Source organism: Myxine glutinosa, chromosome 1 (assembly GCF_964187855.1).
Source record: "Myxine glutinosa chromosome 1, kmMyxGlut1.1, whole genome shotgun sequence".
Classification (NCBI taxonomy): Eukaryota; Metazoa; Chordata; class Myxini; order Myxiniformes; family Myxinidae; genus Myxine; species Myxine glutinosa.
In genome coordinates, this window is record NC_136261.1 from 206,250,449 (window position 1) to 206,268,398 (window position 17,950).

Below are 17,950 nucleotides of genomic sequence, written 5' to 3' on the forward strand. Positions count from 1 at the left end.
TCCATAGTCCCTCAACATTGTTAAAACATTGCTCACCCCCTGTGTCTTACCTCCACACTTCTTCAACAGACCCACCCGAATGTAGACAGGAAGTTGTTCACTTCCAGTGGCGTTCTGACCTTGAAACACGCTGACAAGTCATTCCCCTTGCACACGGATGTTGGCCTCCTCAAGTGGCGCCTTCAAAGCAATGACCAGGCTCTTCTTCCTATCACAAGTAAACAAAACCGAATAAACTTACCTTTTCAAAATTAATATTTTCACCTGACTCTGCCAGCTACAGTGGGGAGAACAAGTATTTGATACACTGCCGATTTTGCAGGTTTTCCCACTTACAAAGCACGTAAAGGTCTGTAATTTTTATCATAGGTACACTTCAACTGTGGAAGACGGAATCTAAAACAAAAATCCTGAAAATCACATTGTATGATTTTTAAGTAATTAATTTGCATTTTATTGCATGAAATAAGTATTTGATCACCTACCAACCAGTAAGAATTCCGGCTCTCACAGACCTGTTAGTTTTTTCTTTAAGAAGCCCTCCCATTCTCCACTCATTACCTGTATTAACTGCACCTGTTTGAACTCGTTATCTGCATAAAAGACGTCTCCAGACCGTCTCCGACCACAAAGACCGCAAAGACCGACCGCAAAGCCGTCTCCAGACCTGTCCACACTCAATCAGACTCCAACCTCTCCACAATGGGAAGACCAGAGAGCTGTCTAAGGACATCAGGGACAAATTTGTAGACTTGCACAAGGCTGGGATGGGCTACAGGACAATAGGCAAGCAGCTTGGTGAGAAGGCAACAACTGTTGGCGCAATTATTAGAAAATGGAAGAAGTTCAAGATGACAGTCAATCTCCCTCGGTCTGGGGCTCCATGCAAGATCTCACCTCGTGGAGCCTCAATGATCATGAGAAAGGTGAGGGATCAGCCCAGAACTACACGGCAGGACCTGGTCAATGACCTGAAGAGAGCTGGGACCACAGTATCAAAGAAAACCATAAGTAACACACTACGCCGTCATGGATTAAAATCCTGCAGCGCACGCAAGGTCCCTCTGCTCAAGCCAGCGCATGTCCAGGCCCGTCTGAAGTTTGCCAATGACCATCTGGATGATCCAGAGGAGGAATGGGAGAAGGTCATGTGGTCTGATGAGACCAAAATAGAGCTTTTTGGTTTAAACTCCACTCGCCGTGTTTGGAGGAAGAAGAAGGATGAGTACAACCCCAAGAACACCATCCCAACCGTGAAGCATGGAGGTGGAAACATCATTCTTTGGGGATGCTTTTCTGCAAAGGGGACAGGACGACTGCACCGTATTGAGGGGAGGATGGATGGGGCCATGTATCGCGAGATCTTGGCCAACAATCTCCTTCCCTCAATAAGAGCATTGAAGATGGGGCGTGGCTGGGTCTTCCAGCATGACAACGACCCGAAACACACAGCCAGGGCAACTAAGGAGTGGCTCCGTACGAAGCATCTCAAGGTCCTGGAGTGGCCTAGCCAGTCTCCAGACCTGAACCCAATAGAAAATCTTTGGAGGGAGCTGAAAGTCTGTGTTGCGCAGCGACAGCCCCGAAACCTGAAGGATCTGGTGAAGATCTGTATGGAGGAGTGGGCCAAAATCCCTGCTGCAGTGTGTGCAAACCTGGTTAAGAACTACAGGAAACGTCTGATCTCTGTAATTGCAAACAAAGGTTTCTGTACCAAATATTAAGTTCTGTTTTTCTGATGTATCAAATACTTATTTCATGCAATAAAATGCAAATTAATTACTTAAAAATCATACAATGTGATTTTCAGGATTTTTGTTTTAGATTCCGTCTTCCACAGTTGAAGTGTACCTATGATAAAAATTACAGACCTTGTCGTGCTTTGTAAGTGGGAAAACCTGCAAAATCGGCAGTGTATCAAATACTTGTTCTCCCCACTGTATATCTGCATTCGCCCTTTGTTGTTTATTCCTATCCTGATCCTTCTCCACTTTACATCACTGTTGAATGCTTCTACCACTCCACTCAAACATATTCCCAACATGGCAATGTATTCAACTTGAGTCTGTTTGTATATATGTGCTTGCCATTTTATTTACATCTGAGTGCCATCCATATGCAAAACACCAGGGAGAAATAATGATGTTTTATATTCTTGTTGAGTTGTGTCATTTACAACAAAAAGTATGTGGCCCACGTCCAGCTTTGCTTTCCTGCTGGCTTTACTGAAATGTACGTTTCGGTAATGTTGGTTTTATGCCTCCGCTGACGAAGTTGCCGGAGGCATTATGTTTTTGGTTGCCCGTCTGGCTGTCCGTCTGTTTGTGATAGGTTTTTGTTACTACGATAATTTAAGAGTTATCCTTCCTTCTCCTTCCCTCTCTCTCTCTCAAAACACTGGCATCTATCTCAGGCCTGGCCCTGACAACAGCTTGGGCCTCAAGTGTGTAGCTTACTGAGGAGGTGGAGCACTTGGGCCATGGGATCAATCCCACGGGCCGAGCGTCACCACCTCCAAGGATGGATGAGCACCTTTGAGACCTACACGGCGATGGTTCTTGGCACAATACATCAGCACTTAACGGAATCTGCACCCATCATTTGGATGTAGTCTGTGCTCCGACAAGTCGTCATTCGGTCTCTAAGATCGTCTGGTATACTGTGAAACAGCTCATGATATAGGGAATCCAGGTTCAAATCTTGTATTCCATGTTTGTTCAGTCCCCGCTAATGTCCTTGCAATTCATATAAATTATACACTCATTGCTCCGAATGTCCTTTTCCATCCGCATATGATTTGTAACCACGTTCCTTCATGAGCCTTAGATCACAACTTAAAAATATATTATTTTTCCTTCTACCATACTCTAAGCAACGAACATTAAATTACTCGCTGAATACGCGACTTTCAAAATGACATATGAATGTTAACGAGGCCTTTTGCACATGCACTGTGTGTGCATTTCAGTGACTTAGTTCTGCTCGCCAGCACTTTTAACCTGCCATTACCAATGCAAAACCTGTAATTACAAGAGTCTTTTTAACATTTTCAGCAATGAGATGAAAGTGACAATTTCAAAGTGGTTAACCACAATGGTTCTATTCCTGAATGTAAATTGGACTCGTGGAAATATAGGAAATACGAGAAATGTGCGTGGATGAGAGGTGTCGAGGTCATACCATTTCCTGTTGGTACAAGCGAGCAGTGGCAGTGGATATCTCGCACACACGCAAGCACAAACATGCACACACACATCTATATACATATTTGAGGCGTGTATGTGTTTGTGCTGATTTGCCGGTCACACCTTTTGACCAATGGGGTCAAACTTGCCATGAAGACTGATCACTCCCCCAGGGTGGTTTTGCACTATAAACTTTGCCTCTCCCAACCCCCTCTCCCTACCCACACACCAGCCCCACCCTCCACCATGTGTGCGCTTCAATCTACCTGGTACACCCTATCACCCATTGGGCTCACTCACACTTGGCATAAAGGGTGTCCGCTCCTCCGGGACAGTCTTGCACTTTACCCCGCCTCCTGCCCGGGCCCCCACCCCCATTACCCCCATCACCCCCTACACCCCCTACTTACTGTGCGTGTTCCTTCTGATTTACCAGTCACATCCTTCGACACATGGTGCTCAAACTTGGCATTAAGAGTGTTCACTCCCTCAGGATGGTTTTGCACTACGACCTGCTTCTGCAACAACCGCCAACCCCCCCCCCCCCCCTCCCTACCCAACTAAATATATATAGACTAATTAAATCTGTATGGACTAGCAGAAAAGTGTTATATTTTCACATCATTCATCCTTAAATAATCTCGCCGGTGTTCCAAAGAATACGTGCGGAATTGCCGATGCCAACAGAGTAATCGACACCGGCCTCACAACCACTTTCATTAATCTGCGTGGACAAACGCAAAAGCCTGTTTTAATGACGGGTGCCCATTCTATATTTCACATTTCACATCACATTCAGGCAAAATTTAGTGGATGGTTGGGTGTGTGACAAGGAAGAATTGATTTAATTTTGGTGAAGATTCAAATCCGGATCAGAGAGTGTTTTATGTGATTCTTCACCATTGAGTGGTCGGGCTAAAACCGAATCGTAGCATGATATCCCAAAAGGTTTTATGGATGGATTCGGACAAAACGTGATGGACAGGTTGTGTGTGTGACGAGGAAGAATCGATTTGATTTTGGTGAAGATCCGAATACGGATCAGGATACAATAATTTTTTTTATTTTAAGTGATTCTTCACCATTTAAGAGTGATTGGGCCAAAAACGATATATAGCATGATATTTCAAAAAGTTGTGGATGGCTTATGACAAAACCAGGTGGATGAGTTGGTCAGGTGACAAGAACAAGCCAATTAGATTTAGGTTCACGTCCGAATCCAGATCTGGCCTATTGGTGGGATACAAAACATAAACTGTTCAGCCTGGCAGAGGTAAGCTCTCTACCGAGTGCCGTTCTAGTTCAAACATGGAATTCAAAATACTTTTTGCTGCACAATTCAAAATGGCTCACTGCACTGGAATACATGGGGCCAGCAGTACTCCACTGTAGAGGGTGGGGACATGTAATGCCCTCCCCCATCTGGAGGCTGTGGTGTCAAAATTAGCCCTATTTCATGAGGTGCAACACAAAGGTGTCTATAATTCATATTTTCCCACTTTCCACTTTATTCCCACTTTATTCTGCCATTACTGGCAGCCATAATGTGTTTCCGATCATCTTCTTTTAATCAAACGTTCCCATAGGTAGTTGACCCTATATTTTAATTTTCGGATTGATTGGTTAAGCTGTTTCAGATAGATGAATTTTAAAGGTTTTCTTTTGATCCAATATAGCTTGCAGATCACATGACCAATGACATCATTGTTATCAAATTGTATTTCCTTTGTCGTCGATCACATAGGTATAGTTTCGCATCTTTCAGTTAATCGCTTTTAGAGAAGAGGGTTTTTCAAGGTTTTCAATATGATCTAATATGGCTGCTATACCATGTGACGATGATGGCATTGTTAACAGATTATATTTCGCTTGGGTAGGTGATCAACAAATTTAAAGTTTTGCATTAATCGGTTAAGGGGTTTGAGAGAAGAAAATTGTTAAAGGTTTTACTGTACCCAAACTAGCGGCCAAACTAGATTGAAATCCAAGTACTTTTGGGACCTTTAGACCTAACGACGACCCAACAGGCCAAATTCAGAATTGAATCACTGTCCAATATGCATTTGCGAACAACTCCTCCATGACTATTGTTTTCAACTTTCAAAACAGCAATGCCTGTAACCAAAGGGCTATGTGATTAATGCAATGTGACTATTGATAAGTTTTTATTATATATACTAGCAACGGTACCCACCCTATGGGCGGGGCTTCAATTGGGAAGCCCAAATGAAAAGGCAAAATATCAGAAATTGAAGGCTTTTTTCTATTTTAAACGATTCATATACAGTACATTGAATCATATCACATGCAAATCATCAAAATCTAAACAGTACATGGTGCCCATTTTGAAAAAAGATTGAATTCTGCAAAACGGAAGCGGCCGCTGCACGTCTTTCTCAGTCGCACATTTATGTGTGAAGAGTGCACGCCGAATCTAACGTGGAAGCGGCCGCTACACCCGTTTCTCAGTCGCTTTGCACACGCTGCCATGTTACTTCGGAGCCGCACGTTTATATAGGAAGAGTTCGTCAGGAGTCCATCTACTCTCTCCTGGTACGTAGAATAAACAGTATTTGTAGAATTTCAACAAAAGCCACATCACTGTTCATATCGGTAAATATTATTCCATCGTGTTTGGAAAAATTGGAAAACTTGGAAAAATTGGAAAAACAATATAGCCTATTTTACTCTGAGGGGTCCCAGGAATACCCACCCAAAATATCGTTGCGATTGGTTGAGCCGTTTTTGCGGTACCTTCGAACGGACGGACGGACATTCGGTGAATTATCGTAAGATATATATATATATATATATATATATATATATATATATATATATATATATATTCATTTATTTTTAAATACAAACTTGATAACTCTACAAAGTTTGTCATCTTTTCTCAGTTAATCTTCTCTTACTATTATAATTTAAGGGATAGCTCTAAAGAATGAATTGACTACAGAATGATATCTGTTTGGTTTAGCAATCATCAATTTTCCATAAAAAAAAAAATTCCTTTCAGGAGTTTTTACAAGGTTAGTCAAATTAAAGCAACCAAACATCAGCATGGAAAAAAACAACAAGAAAAGAAATCATTAAAATGAAGAATTTTTTCTTAACAAGTAGATATTTTATTCAAAAAGACACAGATGTGGTGTGAGGTATATGAACATGACGAAACAGAATGAGAAATTGTTAACCAATTATATCTAGAATCGACTCATCATCCACGTTCACCATTTATTATGTGCCAATAACCAAACAAAATGATTCCTAGTACATTTTGTAACAGTGTGCCAAATTATAGTTTGCGATTAACCAAGGTTGATATTCCTTATGAGGAACACACGACTTTCAAAATGATGTAATCCACCCCAGAGCACTCGGTGTGCATGCACAGAAACCCCTAGCAACAACGGTCATCAGGGCAGGGAACGTACAGATAGCAGACAAAAAAAAAAATAGAAACAGCAGGGTACACGGGCAGTACAACATGTATGCAAAATATGAGGCTGCCACACCTACCACACATGACCGGTGCATGGAATATGCAAGTCTTTTTCAAGCATTATATTACCTGAGCCTAGTGTGTGTACCATATATACTCGAATATAAGTCGAGTTTTTGAGATGATTTTCATGGCCGAAATTTCGGGGGTCGTCTTATGCACGAGTAATGTTTTGTCATAAATGATTCTGCAGGTCATAAACGAGGAAAAAAATCGTAGGAAACAGTCTGGGTAGGTCAAAAATGACAAATACAACAACAACAACAGGCATTTTAAGGCCATTTTCCCTGCAAGAGCGGGGGTTAGCCTTGCGGTCCCCATGACAATCTTCTCCATTTTGCCCTATTTTCTGCATCTCCCCTTGTTAACCCCCTTGCCCGCATTTCTTCTTCGACCATCGTCAGCCAAGTCTTTCTCGGTCTTCCCCGTCCTCTACTTCCTTCTACATTCATTTCCATCACTCTTCTCAACCAGTCACTTTCATCCTTCCTCAACACATGACCAAACCATCTCAAGCTGTTTCTCTTCACAGCATCCATCACAGGCTCGATTCCCATCATCTTTCGCAATTCATCATTTGTCTTCCTCTCTCTCAACGATACTCCACACATCCACCGAACCATTCGCATTTCCACCCTTTCCAGCCTTCGTTGCTGCTCTACGTTCATTACCCATGTCTCGCTCCCATAAATCATAACACTTCTCACACATGCAGCATACATCTTTCCCTTCAGCTTCAACGACACTCCCCTCCTCGTCAGCACGCCACTCGGTTCCTGAAACTTCTTTCATGCACATCTCACTCTCGCAACCGTTGCCGAGTCTGATCCACCTTCTCCATTCAGCATGTCTCCAAGGTAATAAAATGTTTTCACACCTTCCAGCTTCACGCCGTCTCCAAGATCCAACTCAACATTTCCTCCATCTGCAGCTCCCTCTGTGCACACCTTACACTTGAATGTAGCTGCCACATTGGTTAATGATCCTCTCAAACCACTACATTTTTGATGAACCCACTCACGTACATTGTCCATCTTACTATAATTCACCAAATGTCTGTCTGTCTGTCTGTCTGTTCGAAGGTACCGTAAAAACGACTGAACCGATCGCAAAGATATTTTGGGTGGATAATCCTGGGATCTCCAGGAGTAAAATAGGCTATTTAGTTTTCCCAATTTCAGCTTTAGTCTCCAGCATTCTCAGGTTTGTTCTCCCGCATAACATTCGCGTTTGCATGACGTTCATTGTTCTCATTATCGATCACGATTCACGATCACGATCACGATCATCACGATCATAGTGTATCGATCACGATTTGAAACACGATGGAATAATATTTACCGATATGAACAGTGATGTGGCTTTTATTGAAATTCCAAAGATACTGTTTAGAAAATTTTAAACCTTCAATTTCTGATGTTTTGCCTTTTCATTTGGGCTTCCCAATTGAAGCCCCGCCCACAGGGCGGGTACCGTTGCTAGTTGAATGGAATTCACTCTGACACCCTTCCTGTACACAGCACACGGCCATTTCCCAGTTCTTTCCACCTCACCACATGCTTTACCACTTGCCATCACCTTCGTTTTTCCGATATTCACCTTCAGACCTTTTGTCTCCATACATTCCTTCAACTTGTTCATCTTCTCCTTCAGTCCATCCATACTTTCTGCAATCAACACCAGATCATCTGCATACAACAACTCACATGGTAAACCCTCCTTTACGTTCCGAGCCAGCACCTCCGTCACAGCTACAAATAGTAGTGGACTTAGTACCGACCCCTGATGCACTCCCACCTTCACCTCAAACTCACCACTGTTCCCGTCCTTCGTCCTTAAAGCTGTGCGCGCTCTTTTGTACATTGCCATCACTACTCTGATCAACCATTCCTCCACTCCTAACTTCCTCAATGCCCATGTCACTACTTCACGTGGAACCCTATTGAATGCTTTCTCCAGATCAACAAACCCAAGAAACAACTTCTTCCTCTTCTCCATGTACTTCTCCTGCAACTGCCTCACAATAAAAAGCGCGTCTGTCATTCCTCTTCCTGGCATAAATCCAAACTGCATTTCGTCGATCTTTACTTTCTTCCTTACCCTCCTCTCCAACACCCTTTCCAATACCTTCATTCCATGCTCGAATAACTTTATCGCTCGATACGAGCCACAGTCCAGAGGGTCAACTTTCCCCTTGTATAGAGGGACGAGGGTACTCGGTTCCCAAACCCCTGGAATGCGGCCTTCTTTCACCACCAGATTGAAGATCTCTGTCATTCTCTTCACACCCCAATTTCCCGCTGCCATCAACATATCTCCCACAACTCCCGTCGGCCCTCCCGCTTTTCTACTCTTCATTGCTTTTATCGCTTCCTCAACTTCCTTCTCGGTTATCTTCTCTGCCGGTCCTAAAACTGGGTTACTCTCTATGTTGCCACCCCATTCATTCTCTGCATTCAACAGTATTTCCATATATCTCTTCCATCTTCCTTTAATTCCATCTGGGTCCACAACGATTTGTCCCATTTCATCCTTCAAGCAACTCACCCCCATCACATCACACCTCTCTTTGGCTATCTGCTTTGCAATCCTGAATACCGCTCTCTGACCCTCTTCCAAACCGAAGCGTTCTCCGAACATTTTCCTACATGCCTCCTGCGCCTTGGCTGCCTCTTTCTTTGCAGCCTTCTTGGCTGCCTTATAACTTTCATGCTCTGCCTTTTCTGCCCCCATACCCTTCGCCTTCTGCCACTCCTTAAACTTCTTCCTCTTCTCGTCAATCTTCTTTCCAACTTCATCATCCCATCACCATGTTTCCGAGTGCCTCGGTGGTCCTTTTGTCCATCCACATACCTCACCAACGGCTCCCAACAGACTATCTTTCATTGACATCCAACCACTTTCATGCTCACCACATCATCCTCTACCATACTCAGCCTCTCTTTTAATGCCTCCCTCACTGTCACCTCTTTCAACCTCCACACCTTCATTCTCGGTTGGTACTTCACCCGCCGAGCTCTCTTCGCACCTTTCACCCTTATGTCGCAGACAACCAAGTGGTGCTGTGAAACAGCCTCCTCCCCCGGGATCACCTTTGTGTCCCGTCAGTGCCGGATTAAGCCTCGGCTGGCCCTAAGGCACATTTTGAAATTTTAGAGAATGGCCTGAACAATTTAAATTAGATCTCAGGCTCATGGAAATGGACCCCAGACAAAAGATGAACTGATTCATGAACAAAATATTTAATACAAAAAAAGACAAATATTTAATGTGAAAAGAAACTACTTTCAAACTAGTTTAGTCTATACAATTTGCAGTGTATGAATATATGCATGACAAAACACGCACAGATTTGGCACTTTGCTTTACAGTTTACTAGACCTTAGATTGTAACCTTGCGCGCGTTTACGATTGCAAACTCTTCAATTACGGAACTGAAGTCCAGTTCTTGGAGCAAATCACTTTCAATGCACAAAAGGGCCAACGCACCAAGACGCTGTTGATGCATGATAGAACGCTTCACATCTTTGATTCTCTTTAGCTGCGAAAATGAGCGTTCTCCTGAGCAATTGGTGGCAGGGACCTACCCTGGCAGGGACAGAAATTAGAAATAATTTGTTTAAAATAATAAAAATTGACGAAAACTGCTTGTCCATTTTTGTGGCCCGAATTTTTGGCTGGCCCTAAGGCACATGCCTTGTCTGCCTAATGGTTAATCCGGCAATGTGTCCCGGAGGTGCCCCCTATCTCGCCTACGCACCAGCAGGTAGTCAACGATTGTCGTTGACCCACCTGACGTGTATGTAACAAGCTTATTATCCTCTTTCTGGAACTGAGTATTACAAATCAACAAATCGGCTCCATCAGCAAACTCTAAAATCCTTTCACCTTCTCCATTTCTCACACCATATCCGTAAAACCCATGAACTCCCTCAAAACCATCCATACTCCTTCCCACATGTACATTTAGGTCTCCTCCGACCACAACAACTTCCTCATCTTTCACGTTTTCCATCAGCTTCTCTATTTCACACCAGAACTTGTCCTTCTCTTCATCGCTCCGACCAACCTGCGGAGCATATCCCGAGATGACGTTCACCAAGAGCTTTCCAATCATCATTTTCACCATCATCAACCTTTCACTCACTCTAGTCACACTCACCACACTGTCTACAAACTCCTCAGAAAACAGGACAACAACACCATTCACGCCTTCTGGGCACCCTTGCCACACAAACTTGTATTTCTGTCCCTGCCTGCCCTTCACCATTCTCACACCACTTCCCCTCCATCTCGTCTCCTGCACACAACATATGTCCACTCTTCTTCTGACCAATACTTACACCACTTCTTCTGTTCTCCCTGTCATTGTCCCTACATTCCATGTCCCAAACCTCAAACCGATCTCCACGTCGGGCATCAGATGTTTCGTCGTCATAAATGGAGTGATTTCCACCCTTGCTTAGGGTCATTGTCCTGTTGGAAGGTGAACCTTCGGCCCAGTCTGAGGTCCTGAGCGCTCTGTTTCAGGTTTTCATGAAGGATATCTCTGTACTTTGCTCCGTTCATTGTTCCCTCAACCCTGACCAGTCCCCCAGTCCCTGCTGCTGAAAAACACCCCCACAACATGATGCTGCCACCACCATGCTTCACCGTTGGAATGGTATTGGGCAGGTGATGAGCAGTGCCTGGTTTCCTCCAGACATGACGCTTAGAATTGAAGCCCAACAGTTCAATCTTGGTTTCATCAGACCACAGAATCTTGTTTCTCACATTCGGAGAGTCCTTTGGCTGTTTTTGTGCAAACTCCAAGCGGGCTTTCATGTGTCTTTCACTGAGGAGAGGCTTCCGTCTGGCCACTCTGCCATAAAGCCGAGATCGGTGGAGTGTTGCAGTGATGGTTGTCCTTCTGGAAGTTTCTCCCATCCACACAGGATCTCTGGAGCTCAGCCAGAGTGACCATCGGGTTCTTGGTCACCTCACTTACCAAGGCCCTTCTCCCCCGATTGCTCAGTTTGGCTGGGCGGCCAGCTCTAGGAAGAGTCCTGGTTGTTCCAAACTTCTTCCATTTAAGAATTATGGAGGCCACTGTGCTCTTGGGAACCTTCAATGCAGCAGAAATGTTTTTGTGGGCTTCCCCAGATCTGTGCCTCGACACAATCCTGTCTCTGAGACATTTGTGCCTTTATGGCAGGCAGTTCCTTCGACCTCATGGCTTGGTTTTTGCTCTGATATGCATTGTCAGCTGTGAGACCTTATATAGACAGGTGTGTGCCTTTCCAAATCATGTCCAATCAATTGAATTTACCACAGGTGGACTCCAATCAAGGTGTAGAAACATCTCAAAGATGATCAAGAGAAATGGGGGGCACCTGAGCTAAATTTCAAGTGTCAAAGCAAAGGGTCTGAATACTTATGTCAATGTGATATTTCAGTTTTTTCTTTTTAATAAATTTGCAAAACTTTCTAAAATCCTGTTTTCTCTTTGTCATTATGGGGTATTGAGTGTAGATTGATGAGGGGAAAAATGAATGTAAACGATTTCAGCATAAGGCTGCAACATAACAAAATGTGAAAAAAGTGAAGGGGTCTGAATACTTTCTGAATGCACTGTAGATGTACAAGTTAAGGAAGAAAAATAAGTGTAGGTGTGACATGCACACATGACATGAGGTCATGGTCATGCGTGACATGGTGAGTAAATTGTAAAATTCTATCAAGCATTTGAATAAATAAACATATAAATGGATTGGGAAGGGGTGGAGGAGTGGGATTAAGGAGAAAAGGACAGGAAAACTTGAGACAATGGCCATAGATCATTAAAAATATATTCATATATTTCCACCAGTTTGTGAACAATGATCCATCAGGAGTATACTATCCTCCATAGTAGAATGAATAACTGGCCTTGCTCGTGAAGGCTCGTCTCTTTGCTCTGACAAAGTGTTATCGCCTGAGACATCAGCTTCTCCTTTGCTTCCCAAGGCGATTAGCATACATTGATCAATAGTCTGTTGATTTCATTCCTTTATCCTCTCTAATATCGGAGGCACATGGGTGTCCGCCTCAAACTTAATTTCACAGGGGAGGTGTTCCCAGGAGAATATTTTTATAAGGGTGGAGGAAGGACGGAGTAATTTCAGTTTGTTGTAGCGTAGATTCCCTTCAATATCTTTCCTGCAGAATAGGTTATGAAACTGCAAGCTGGTGATGGTTGGTAATTTAAGGTAGGCTGCAGAATTAATTTTATAATTGGAGGCAAAAGCCGATTTAAGTGATGTAACGGAGGGTCATTGATAATAAAATTGGACAAATATAAAATTGGTCATTGATAATGAAACCTGCTGTAGATGCCAAAGGTCACTGATGTATGACAAAGGGAGCGTATGATTAAACGGCCACCTTTCGATGAACTATAAAGGGTTCTACAAAAACTGGATAACTGACATTAAATAACACTTGTACTGTACATGGTCTTTCACACTCTTCTTCATCACTTGATATTCATAATAACAGACTAAGCCATTCATTTGGCACTTTATACTGTGTTCAGTCTATTGCTGGTGTTTCAAATAATAACTAGATGAAGAATAACCTGTTGAAAACAGATATCCTGCTAGTAGTTATAATAAACCTCATTAATCAAAAAGGTTTTTCATAAAACTTTCACATTTCTATTCCTACATATGAATTTGCAACCAAGATCGTGTTGGTAGCCCTTCTACAAACATTTAAATATGTCAGGGAAAACTATGAAACCATAGATCCACCTGAACATTCATGCATATTTTGATTCTAACCATACCATAGTGCAAGATATATGATGCCTATAATGTTGATAAGATTTGATAATTAACTGCTTGCTGAAGTCACCACCCTGCCCTCTTCCTCCTTCCAGCCTCCCAAACTAAACTAAATGAATCTATAATTGAGGAAAAAATATTTGAATGCCTTATTTTGTGGAATTTTAGCTTTACTAGCAAAGAACCCGTCCTTATGGACAGTTTAATGCCCCCACTTTTATGATTTATAACTTGTAATACTGGCTTCCACCAGTCGGCGTTATGTGATACATGTTTACATGGAGAAAATATGGGATTATCAAATTTACGTAATCCGCCCCAGAATGCTCGTTGATTCTGTGTTGGCAACGGCAGGCTAAAAGTGCTGAGCGAGCAGAAGCGACTCCCTGAAAACGCACACATAGAGCATGCGCGAATGGTCTCGTAAGCATTCATGTCATTTTGAAAGTCCCGTATTGGGGTGTTCCTCTGACCCTGAACCCCCAGGACTATGACTTTTACCCCCCAAAGCACCCCCATCTTCCTGATTTGCAACCCCCACTTGTAAAATCATTCCATCAAGAGCGGTTCAGGAGTGCATATACAGCAATTCAAACAAACAGTTCTCAAATTATATGCTGTAGATTTGAAGTGTATCTACAAATATGCACGGGTCGTGGACAAGAAAATGGGAACACCAACGTAAAGTCACCTAAAAGGGGATTGGGCCACCATGTGCGGCCAGTAGGTCTGTATGCGCCGTGGCATAGAGTCCACCAACATCTGGAATTCTGCAGGAGGGATTAAAATAATCCTTCACCACCATTCTTCCATGAGAAAGTCGATCGACTCACATGTTTGATGGAGGTGGAAAACACTGCATTGGGCATTGTTCCAGAATATTCCATAAATGCTTGATTGGGCTCAGATATGGTGACTGAGAAGGCCGTGACATATGGATAACATCAGTGTCATGCTCGCCAAACCGTTGAACGACCACATGTGCTCTGTGGATTGGGGGCATTGGGGGTGGGCCGGGTGGGGGGGGGGGGGAGTGGGGGCGAGGTGTCTCGTCTTGACTCAATTCACAACCTCAAATGTAGTTGCCCATTGTACTTGCGCTTGATGGTACTTCGCTTCAAATATATGTTTTGTAAAGAATTCTGTATCATGGATAGCTTCTAAAATTAAATCAAACTGCCCCCTCCAAACGAAGAATCTTGCAGCTTGGCCTTGTAAGTGAGGCTACTGCAATTGCTGAGAAATTCTGCAGCAAGTAGGTTGTCAATAAGCTCATGTTCTTCCAGTAACCCCCTCCTGGTTAAACTTCCAAAATCCAGGTTGAGTGCACATTCCTTTATTCGTCACTTCTCCCGTATGTAGAACCACCTTCCAGAGCAGTGCACCATCTCTTGTCAACCCCAATTCTGCCCCATGATCGTTTTACCCCCATTAACCTTTCCTAACCCAACTATCTTAGTTGATAGTTTGTGTTTTCTCCCCTCCTCCCTCTCCCCTTTTTGTTCATTCATTCCCTTGATGTTTACCCCACTGTCAGTTCTACCTTGAGCCTTGTTCCTGTAAAGGGAAAAAAAAAACTGTTTAGGTGACGGTATCTTAACATATTCACCTTTGTTGAACATCACCCTTCTAACTTTATTTTTAATTATGTGCATTATGCAAGTTAGAGTAACCTATCCCTACTTTTCTTGTAGTTAATTGCTGGCCATCAGAAAATGCACCTGGCTGTGATGTTAACATAGAGTATGAGCTGCAAGAACGAGACCTGGAGCTTCGAGATGTCGCTGTCTGCATCCCACTACCGTGAGGAGGAACAGGGGAAGGGGTCTCTGTGGGGGGTGGGGGGGGGTGGGATGGGGAAGGGTGAGGTTGAGGGGAACCAAAAATTGAATAAGATTGGGAAGAGGTTAGAATTTATAAAAATGAGGGATGGAGAGTTGGAAGAGTTCAGTGTGAGAGGGAGAAGGGTTGAACATCTTGGGCCTAACTGTAAGGATAGCTTGCATTATGCTGGTGCTTGTTGTTACAGTTCCGGTTCCGGAGTACCAGTGATTGCAGAGGTAGATGGTGAATATCGACACGATGCCCGCCGTGGGCAGCTGGAATGGCTCCTTCCGCTTGTGGACGATCGTGCACGCTCTGGCTCCCTTGAGTTTTCTGTTGCCAACGGTTGCTCCACAGACTTCTTTCCAATCACCGTGTCCTTCAGCAGCTCGCAGATCCTCTGTAATATTGGGGTATGTGCCAATCAACATGTCCTTTGCAGGGGCACTTTGTTTGATTACATACAAGACTGAGAATAATTAGCATCTTCAGTTTACGAAGATCTATAAACCAGTTGTAAGATTAAGAGAGCAGAACTGGAGCTGTTTTACACTTTGAGTTGGGTAAAGTGTTTATATGGTTTTATTACTATTTTTAACGCCACCAAAGGTGGATGGAGGTTATGTTTTCACCCCTGTCCGTCTGTCTGTTTGTCCGTTTGTGAACAAAATATCTCAAAAAGTTGTGGACGGATTTGGACGAAACTTGGTGGACCGGTTGGGTGTCTGACAAGGAAGAATCGATTCAATTTTGGTGAAGATCCAGATCCGGATCCAGCTAGTATAATTTTTTAAGTGATTCTTCACCATTGAGTGATATGGCCAACCAGGTGGAGGTTTGCTCTCTACTGAGTGCCGTTCTAGTTCTTAATGAAAACGTTGATCTTGAATCGAGATAGAAACAGACACTACTTGAAACTTTGTTAGAATGATTCCTGAGAATGCATTAATCTGTGTATCCCATAGTCATGCAAGTTTGCAAAAGTTACCAACACCAGTCTTGGATAAACTTTTCTGATTGAGATCTGAGATTTAAATTTTTCCAATTGAGAGATATAAATTATTAATGTAAGAAAGCTCAGCTATGGTTTGTTTTTTTCTTCTTTTTTCTTGTACTAATGAAGTAGGACTTATTTATTGTTGTAGTTATGCCAACATAGCAATGTTGTTGTCTTTTCTTTTCAGGTGTCCAGTGTCGGCTTTGTGGATTCTGGTGCTCCAGTGAAGTTCTCGAGTGAAACGTCTCTATTGGTTGACAAATATGAAATAGTCTGAGAGAGTGTTTGGCAAGTAAGGGGTATTGAAAGTGTGGAGGGTGGGGAGGAGGAGGGGTGGTTGGCTGAGAACTTGGCCTGATTGGGGAGCCAGTGACATGAGTGGGTAATTTGTGTAACAGAGGCCCGGTGAACATGGATGAGAGGGTGCAGAGATGCGTGTGACGTGTGATTGCAAACCGGCTGTACAGTGGGAACATATTCCTTGGTGACTGCTCTGTGTGGTTGCTGCTTGTTCTCAACCAGTGGTGGCTATCCGTCACTCTGGACTGGTTGGCCCTCCCCATTTTCTCTTTTTTCTGTTGTTGTTTTTCACTTTTTTAATGGAGGGCAGGTATTTTGACTTGTGGGCTGATTGTAATGGATGACTTGTATAAAGGTAGGAATCTGAGAGGGAGGGGTTGGGGGAGTACGAGAGCTCATTTGGAGAGGGGAGAGAGAGAGAAAAAGGATTCCAGAAGGTCCAATTCACTTTTGCACTCTGTGTAAACATTTACAAAGTGGATGTGCTTAAGAGGCATCTTTACTGGCTGAAAGAAAACGGATCGAGTTGGGGACGAGGAAAGGGAGCGTGTGGGTAAAATTAATTACCTTGAATTAAATTCCAGAATCCAAGCTTTATGGTTCTGTTAGGATGCCTTGTGTTAAGACAGTTATTACTTTTCCCACAAAAAACTATTAAAATCATATGAACCTTTTGACTGTTCATGATTTATTTGTGTAAAAGCATGAGCAAATATGATGTTTATATATATACGTAGTGTGTTCAAAAAGTATCCGACCTTTATTTTTCGTGAATTTCGTCAATATACCAAATTTTTTCGTGAATTTCGTGAAAAAAGATATTGAATTTCTTTTTTTTGAAGTGGAATGAGTTGGAGAGGAAATTGAGAAAAGCCTTTTAAATAGGAAGAAAAACAGCATGTTGTAATATACCACTGAATAAAATACTGAAGGGGAAAGGTTAAACATATTTAAATAATATTTAAACAGAACCATGAACAATCTTATATGCACAAAATACCAACTTAAATACCAACAAAATACCAACAACGGGGGAGAGCCGAGAGGGACCACCACGAGTCATGTGAACAGGGCAAAAGGTGGACGGCAAGGAGATAATGGGGGCGGGGCGAACAGCACACCTGGACAGAAAGTACAGGATGAGACGACAGCACATGTGGAGAAAGGAAAATAAATGTTTTTGGTTTTTTTTTTTTGGTTTTTTTATATACCATATGTTTTATATGTTTATACCAAAATAAATGTTTTATATACCAGCACAAGTCAATATAACATACATACATACATACATACATACATACATACATACATACACACACACAGTCACGTGAAA

At 42.9% G+C, this 17,950-nt stretch overlaps 1 protein-coding gene across 1 annotated transcript in view; it reads left to right on the forward strand.

The window, feature by feature from the left end:
- ARCN1 (archain 1 coat protein complex I subunit delta) overlaps positions 1-17,291 on the forward strand; it is a gene marked incomplete at its 5' end in the record, with an annotated part of 34,380 nt that extends 17,089 nt beyond the window's left edge. The window contains 4 exon segments of the mRNA XM_078782866.1: positions 70-217; positions 15,191-15,299; positions 15,526-15,733; positions 16,505-17,291. Of these exon segments, the coding sequence (XP_078638992.1) occupies positions 70-217; positions 15,191-15,299; positions 15,526-15,733; positions 16,505-16,594 (555 nt within the window).
- Between the last annotated feature and the right edge of the window lie 659 nt (positions 17,292-17,950).